At 52.7% G+C, this 8499-nt stretch overlaps 2 protein-coding genes across 4 annotated transcripts in view; both read left to right on the top strand.

The window, feature by feature from the left end:
* Window positions 1–7971, top strand: part of IFT80 (intraflagellar transport 80) — a 54902-nt gene extending 46931 nt beyond the window's left edge. The window contains exon 22 of one of the 2 annotated variants that reach the window (XR_002437749.1): window positions 7838–7971. The gene's annotated coding sequence lies outside the window, so the exon portion shown is untranslated. Of the gene's footprint in view, window positions 1–7726 lie in introns of both variants that reach the window. The other variant, XR_002437748.1, reaches the window with a different exon arrangement.
* The window catches only part of LOC110397410 (NACHT, LRR and PYD domains-containing protein 1b allele 2-like), a 12499-nt gene continuing 11838 nt past the window's right edge, over window positions 7839–8499 (top strand). Inside the window, exon 1 of one of the 2 annotated variants that reach the window (XM_021393655.1) lies at window positions 7839–7971. In XM_021393655.1, coding sequence (XP_021249330.1) covers window positions 7919–7971 — 53 coding nt within the window. In that variant the 5' untranslated portion in view covers window positions 7839–7918. The remainder of the gene's footprint in view (window positions 7972–8499) is intronic. The other variant, XM_021393656.1, reaches the window with a different exon arrangement.

Raw genomic sequence — 8499 nt, 5'->3', positions numbered from 1 at the left:
CGGAGCCCCGCACGGAGCCGCGCCGCGCCCTCCGGCCATCCCCGCAAACCAACCCCGCGGGTCCCCGCACGCACCTCGAGGTCTGGGGTCGGCAGCCCGGCCCGGCGGCACGGCTGGGTTTTATCAGGTTTTATTCCTGATGAAAAATTGATGGGGCCATTTGGCGGCGGTTCATGGGCTAATGGGGTGGTGGCGGTGGAGCGGTCGGGGCAGAGGGCCAGAGGTGTTGTGGCAGCCGCACAGCCCAGCTCGGCATCTCCTCCTGGAGTCAGCAGCGGGGCCACCCCTCTGCCTGCAACTCGTGGTCAGCGTGTGCCAAAACGGAACGGGTCTTCCTCTGAGCGGGGATAACCTGAGCTGCAGGACATGGGGAGGAGCGGTAGCAGAGGATGAACCCAAGGATTTGAGGATGAGCACTACTTGAGGACGTGGGGCTGAACCTGAGGATTTGGAGATGAGCGGTATCCAAGGGCACAGGGATGAGTGATGCCCACAGATGTGGGGATGAGCTGTATCCACGGACACGGGGAACAGCAATACCCAGGGACGTGGGGATGAGCGGTACCCGAGCCCTGAGCAACCCATGGGAGGGGAAGTGCCAGGTGCAGAGCCCACCACTGATTTCACCACTTACAACAGAGAACTGTGAAGCTGGCTGTGTGTGCAAGGTACAAGTGGGCGAGCTGTTTTTCCTTCCTTTCTGTTGGTTTTCACTCCTGCCGTCAGGGCTTCATAGCTTCTGTTGGTGCAAGGCCAGGAGGACCCCAGGTCACCTCACAGTGACCAGTGCTGGGGGCTGACTCATCTCTTCACTGTGGTCCCACAACAATCCCACCCACTTGTCTGCCTTGTTTGCTGATTCTGTCAGCTCATCTGCAAAACTCCTCAGGCAACCGGGAGAAGAGAGTGGGCTCTGCTCTGCTCATGGAAAAACTTACTCACGTGAAACATGGCACAACGTGATCAGTGCTCTTCTGCTCAGCTTCCCTCTGGGTGACCAAGCCAAATCTGATAGGCAGCAGCGGAACCACCGGCGTCATGGTCCCGGGTGCTGGACTGGTTTCCTTTGCCCTGTTTACTCGACCTGCAGTGACTTCACTGCTGCTAGCTGTGAGCGATGCTCCTGCTGTCATCTTTGCTTTTGGGTAACCTCATCTGTGTTGTATCTGCTGCAGATTTTACAGTGTTCAGGAACAAGGTGGTAAAAAAGGTTCTGTGCAACATGCAGCAATGGGCAGAGGCTGCATTAAATCATCCGAAAGAAAGGATGGGGTTGAGAGTGCTGATCTTCCTCTATCTGTTCATGCAGTGATCAAGAAATCATTTCTTCCTATCATCTTCAGGGATCTCTTTTGCAGCATTTCCTTCTGTTTTGTTTTTTGGGGGCATTTCTCACAGTTGAGCGGTGCTGGAGCTGGAAGCCCAGGGTGGGCACGGCTCTCAGTGATTCTCTCTCAGTGATTCTCCATGGCTCTGGAGAATCACTGATGGGATCTTTATGGCAAACACGGCGGTGAGTAACCAGCGGCACACAGTGCAAAGCCTGCCGACGCATTAATCAAGCACTGCATTTTAACAGCCTTTCTGATCAGCTCTATCTTCAGCATCAGAGCCTCATGAAATATTAAGGCCCGCTGATGGCTCAGGAAAGCCAACATTTTGGCGAGCCCCCTGTTGCAAGACGTGGTGGAGGACCAGCAGCCCTGCGCTCGGGGGAGGCAAAGTGGGGACGGATGCAGTGGGGCTGCCAGCTGTGCAGCCAGATGTGCCACCACTCGGGGAGAGCTGCTCGGGGCCAGGCTCATGTAGTTCTCTTAAACAAGCAAGCCTACAGCCAGGTGATGGCATCTGTATTAGAGCTCACATTCAACAGCTCAAAGCTTCATAAATAACGATCCAGAGCACCAAAAGCTTCTGGCGGATCAATGCAAGCAGCTATCAGGAATAACAAGTGTCACCGTGCACTGGTGCTGTCTCAGTCGTGGAATCACAGAATCATTAAAGTTGGAAAAGATCACCTAAAATCAAGTCCAACCCGTCAGTTGGAGATCCACACCTAATGTGCATTATTTAGTTAGTTGGGCACCCACTAATGCATCTCCAACTTATTTCTTCCCACTGTGGCCTCCACAGACCTCAAAAAACAAGCCCAGATAAGCCTTGGAGAGCGATGTATGTGCTGGGACCAGGGAAAACACCCAGAAATGGAGGGCTGGAGAGCAAGAGCTCATTGCCATGGCCAGTGTTTCCCAGAAGAAAGCATGGTGTAGGTTTGGCTGTGAGAATTTTTTGTTTACATGCAGATATATCAAGAAAGGTGTGAGGCACCCACTGGAGTCTCAGCAGCCAAAGCTGCCTCTCCTCAGTGTTGGAAGGGCTGTGCAGTCATCGATCCTGCAAATGTCCCCTGCAGAAATCCATCAATCCCTTGAAGCAGCAGTCATTACAGGCTTGACTTCCAAATGGCACCAAAGAGCTGACCTGGCCAAAAAGTTATTTTATAGAGGGCTTCATTTTCCTGGCGACCATCGGCATTTGTGTAACTCTAAGCTCATTTTCTCAAAGCCCGCTACCTGCACTGCTCTTGGTAGAATGATACTTCACATTGGCCTTGCCTTCTCTTTTACATTTCCTCCAAATATGGAGAAAGTAATTAGGAAGAAGCACGACCAAGAAATTTCCTGTTGGCAGGGCAGAAGGCAGGGCAGAATTTCCTTTTGGCACAGCGGTTTGCAGCAGGAATAATCCTGTGGCTCCACGGAGGGAAGCACAGCGCTGGATGGCAACATCAACCTGAGATGGAAACGTTGTCCACCCTTGAAGGTCTTCACAACAACCAAACCAATTGGCCAAAGTGAAGAATAAGTAGTTGTTAAAAGTTCTGCAAAACCAGGAGCTGATGGAAATGCCCAGGCACAGCCTGCTTCGATCCCTGCTCAGCTGGGGCGAGCTCTAAATGGCTTGAATTAAAACCACAGAGCTGAGCTCTATTACTGCATACTTCTCAGCACATCTGTAACTGCAATAGGCTTCAGAAACAAGAAGATGACTCTGCATGTGTATGCCATTACCTCACAGCTCAGAAATCTCTACTGCCAGCAAATATTTTCTTTTAGACTATTAAAAAAAGGGAAAGTGAGCGAGAGAGGCTCGAGCACACACGCCTGGCCACCATTCCTTCCCACACGAGGTATTCTCTTCTGCTTAACGATTCTGGGTGTCCTCCAGAAATGAAATGCATCTTCAAATAGATAAAATGTGGAAATATCGCAGCAGAATGATACCACTATTGAGCGTGGGGTCAGGCTTCCCGGTTTCCATGTGGCAGTCAGCTTATTCAGTTTTGTTCTTCTACCAAAAATAAGCGTGGGATGGGTAGGATCGAAGCGTTCTCCATCTTCACTGCAATTAGGACTTGAACCATTTGAACGGTGGAGAGGATCCCATTCGTTCACTGGGTTTCGGCTGAGGCTTCTGGCATTGCAAGTAACGAGCACCTCCACACCTAATGCTCGTAGAAAAGGTAGCTCACAGAACAAGCAGGATTTGCTGCGTGGCTATTTGTCAATTAATGACATTAATTTCTGCTGGAGAGCCCTGGATCCCAGCCCTGGTGCAGCACTGTCCATGTGCGAGTGCAGAAATGCTGGGATGTGTGAAGGCCCTTGAAGCACCGTTTGTCGCAGCGGGGAGGATCGCTGCCGTGCTCTGAATGAAAAAAATATTATTATTTTTTTAAACAGGGGGTAACATTTTTCCAGGCCGCGGCTCTCGTTAGTCACGCCGGTTCTCAAGGGGCTGCAGGGATACAGTCATGAATTTCTGAGATGATTTCATCTCACTGTTATTTACAACTCAGCTCCAAAGCTCGGCCTCTTCCTATTATTTGTGGTTAAATATAGCAGCGGATTCTTTCCCATTCCTCCTCCTCTCAGCGCGGTCCCTCTGCCACCCACACGACTCGCATGAGTCACGGGGCACACACGTCCCGGGGTCACCATGAGCACAGGAGGTGACACCATGTCTGTGTGCTGGAGCCCGGCATGCAGGGACGGTCCCGGTCCTCCAGCTGCATCCCCAGCATCCCACGTGCAGGGATTTCGGGTGCCCCCAGCTGGAACCCCACCAAGGAGGGCATCACTGTGAGCCCCCACCATGGGAAAGGAGCACCGTCCCGCTGAGAAACGTTCTCTCTTTTTCCCCTTCCCTTCTGCATTGAGATGCTTTTATTGAATGGAGCGATCCTCACCCTGATGCTGCCTTTTTGCAAGGGGTTTTCGCTGGGGATAAACCCAACGCACCTCCAAAACGAGGCTGGTCAGGGCATCGCCAGGTCAATGGGATGTTTAACAAAGAAGAAAAAGGAGAAAAAACACCACTGATTTCAGCAGGGGGGAGGAGGATGTGCCCAGCCCCGAGCATCCCGCCAGCGCAGGAAGCGTCCTGCACATCCCCACGCTGCCACTGAATGTGAACCGTGAAAACTGCAGCGTGGAAACCGAGGCTGCTGCTCGGGGCAGTGAAGAGGCTCGGCATCACCGAGGGCAGCGGGATGGGGCGGTCCGACCCCGCTATTTTTACCGTGGAGTTGAAGCCTTGGCGCGGGGGCGGTGCTGGAGGATGCTCGCCAACAGGAAAGGGCCCCGCAGAGCCCCCGGCGCTGTGTCCCTGTGGGTCAGCCGTGAGCCCGTGGGGCTGTGCGGTGGTCACGGTGGGGGTCAGATGGCAGAGGCTTGGGAAATGAGGAGCCTGGGTCCCCAGGAGCCATACTAGCTGATTTGTCATCTTCCTCCGCCTCCAAACTGACCCCGGCGTTCTGCACACACTGGATTTATTAATTCGATCCCATCTGGGATGGCTGACATTTAGATTCTGAAAAGTCAGGATAAAAGTACGGAAAATGCATCATTGTTTTGCTGCTGAGAGAAGGACACCCCAGGGTGCTGTGTGCAGAGATTCTGATCTCACCTTGCACCATGCATGGCCTCAGGGGCAGTGAGAGCAAGAGCAGGGCTTGGCATATAGAAGTTGAATGTTTGTAGCTGCTCTGATACACCACATCTGTGGAGAAGCTGCAGTGAGCTGCCCTCCTTGTCCCACTGTGTCCTATAGCTGACGCTGCCGGCTGTTCCCCTGTACATAGGGAAAGGATTGCCATTGCCATAGGTGCTGTGACAGTCCTCACGAAATCTAGAGGTTACCACTAAAGCCAGTATGCTAAAAAGGAAAACCCCGTTGTAGTGCATTGCGTCTGTGGCTGTGTCTGCTTTGGGCGGCTATTTAAGAAGGGAGAAAATGCTCTCAGGCAAAGTCCTCGTGTCCCACACCACCCTGCCTGGCTCCGGGGCAGGAAGGCTGTGCCTTTTGGCATTCAGCTGTACGGATGGTGTCAGCACAGCGCTGGAAGCCTTTTTGCTAACTCAGTTGATAACATTTGGACAGCCCTGGGAACGCTGTCGCTCGCAAGCGGAGACGCTCCCGCTCATACACTGCCCCCAAATGGCAAAAAGAGATGAGATGGGGAGCGCGGCTCAGCGGTGGGCGAGGATACGGTGCGTGCCAGGGAGCTGCAGGGAGTGAGAACAGCAAATATCCAGGAAATGCAGTGATGTAATGACAGGCGTTCACCGGTTCCCATGTCCCAGGACCCGCCGTAATGTAACTGTCTTCGGAGAAGGGGGTGGGAATTAGAACCAGCCCGTGCCTGTGTGATGTAAGATGCCTGCGTGCAATTAGGGAATCGGAAATTAAGCAGCAGGCAGATGAAAGTGCTGCTATCCATTCCCCAGGGACTACAGCAGTATTTTTTGAGTGAAAATGCAGGACTATTTGCTGTGGCCATGCCCAGCCTGGCAGCGAGCTATTGGTTAGGATACTTGGAACCAAGAGGTGTTGGAAGCTTTCAGCATTCGGATTGATCCCTGCCTTTCAGGAGGAGGACTGAATTCTGCTCCTATCAATAAGTAATGGTCTTAGAGGAGCTTGTTTAACTTCAGGATCGAACGAGAGCTGGAGAGGAGAAATCTTAATTTCATAGCAGTGAGAAATGGGATGGCCAGGGCTTGGGCAAAGCTACTGACACACAGAGCCGGGTGCTAACAGGGGTGTTAAGTGTTGGTGTGGATAAGGAAGAGTCTCAGACCTTGGAGGACTGAGCAGAAGCTGTCTCTGCAGTTTGAGCATGACTGATTCTAAGCTTTAGCTGACTGCAAAAGGATCCCATGCAAATGATGTGCCTCGTTTGTCATTTGAATGAAAAGACCTTCATTTTCTGACGAACGGCACTGAGCAGTACAGTACAACACATTATCCTCAGCGAACAACTAAAGCCCACATTTTAAGTTTGGCACAGGACGCTTTCACAACTGCCTGCATGAATATGTGAATACATTCAAATACATGCAGATACTTTCAATGCATTCAAAGAAGTTCTCCCCCTTTGCATGAATGTTCACGATCCCATACATTGCAGGAACACACGCACTGTTGTACTGAGGTGCACAGCGCTTCTGCTCCTGGGACTGACTGCAAGCCTTGCTTCACCGCAGCGTGACTCCAGCTCAAACTGGTCAAGGTTGCTGAAATAGCAGTTTCTTCTGGGGTTTGAGGCCCCCCGTGGAACTGGCTTGATTGGGGCGTTTCGGACCAGGAGCTGGCACTTGGAGAAGTGATCTGGCTGCTCTGTGAGGCTAAAAACAATGTGTGCCAGGCTGGGCCTGCCCCAGGGTGATTTTTGAATATTTGGTGTTGGCATCGTTATCAGGATGTTTATTGCCTGGATATATTTCTTCACCTCGGTGTGAGGGTGTCTGGGAAAAGTCAGGAAAATAGCAGCTGCAGACAGCTGTCCTGAGCACTGCAAACAGCAGCCAGGGGCAATGCCAGGAGATTGCTGGAGCACAGTGCCCTAACCAATGCCAGGAGCACCGCTCTTGCTCCTGTCCAAACCACACAACAGAAACCTTTGTGCATCTGCAGTGGAGGAGAACAAGGGATGTTGCAGGAGAGGACATGGGGCCATGCAGAGAAAAGGGTGTCCTGAAATCATGGCCAGATAAGACCACCTGAGCTGTGCCTGGAGGTAAGCGCTGCTGCTTTCAGATTGCCCTGAACTTCCGTGCTGAGCTTTGACCCCATGGCAAAAGAGCAGATGCCACCAGCTTATGGAGAGCCAAGAGGAACCAGCTGTTGATATGAGCATTAGAAATACCCAAAGCAGGGACAGAGCATGATGGCCACACTTTGGAGGCGTTGTGAAGCTCTGTGCCCCAAGGCACTGCTTGCTCTCAGGGTGCATTTCCCATCCCCTCCTGGCAGTGCTCTTTGGGTACCAGCTGGCCCCACGGCAGCGATGCCCCACGTGTCTCTGGGTCTCTGCAAACAGGACGTGCCCGCACCGTACTGCAATTTGGCTTTCTCAAGGGCCTGCAGTGGAAAAACACAAAACCACAAGCCCCAGTGCTCTGGTTTCTCATTTGGTCGGTTTCTCATTTCTCCTGCTCTGCCTTGCTTTTCTTTCTTATTTACTCTTTATTGTGTCCCATTTCCAGCACTCATTGTCACTTACAGTGTCACAACAGTGTCATTGTTCTTGCTCCCACATGTGGGGACCGAACCTTTTCTGCCTCCTTTCAGCTGGACTTCCCAGTGCTCCCTGCCAGGGGATTTCCTGCAGTAACACAGCCTGCTTTCTTCCTCACCCGACCCCTGTGTGTCGCTTTTCCAGTGTTGCACATCAAATGGATTTTATGTCAGCACAGCTGTATGAGCATGCTTTGCAGCCCGGGCCTCGCAGCTTGTTCCTGCAACCTCTGCACATGTATTTGGGATTTTCCAGCGTCGCAGAGACCCTCGAGGGCGATAACACTCCCTGTGAAGCCCTGGAGCAGCTCTGGAAGCCAACTCCATTCTCCTTCTGATGGCAGAACGTGGGAACGGAGCACTTCAAGGGCACCCGGAACGTTCTTCAGCGTGAGTTTTATTGATGTGTTTATTGATACAGCTTATCTTTTTCTCTGCACTGTGCCCGGGGCAGACAGGCAGCGCAGCATTCTGCCAGCTCTGTGTGAGAGGAGGGGGTGACAGCAGCCCACTGCCACCCAGCGCCCAGATTTTGTCCTGGGAGCCTGGGACAGCGATGTGAACCTGGGAGCTGGGGCTGCTGCGCCTGGTGGACGCTTGGGGATGGGGTTTGTCACAGGGTCTGTCTGGAGTGCACCTGGAGGCCTGCAGGTGTGGGGACTGCCAGCCCCAGCGCGGCAACACGCAGAGCTGCTTCACTGCGGTCAGCGCCCATCGCAGCGGGCAGGTGGCCTCGCAATGCTCCCTGCACATGGGGCAGCCCAGGTGCTCCAGGAGCACTTCACTTCTTCGAGTGCAGAACCTCATCTCGTCCCCTGTCGTCCCCTCTTTTCATTACTACTACCCCTATTTTCATTACCACTTCCCTGCTGTGCTGCTTCTGGAAGTTTTGGCTGGTTTTAGGTTTTATCTTTTTCT

The sequence above is a fragment of the Numida meleagris genome, chromosome 4 (assembly GCF_002078875.1).
Source record: "Numida meleagris isolate 19003 breed g44 Domestic line chromosome 4, NumMel1.0, whole genome shotgun sequence".
NCBI lineage: Eukaryota > Metazoa > Chordata > Aves > Galliformes > Numididae > Numida > Numida meleagris.
Note: the sequence above shows the minus strand (reverse complement) of the source record. Positions and strands in the feature narration are given on the sequence as shown.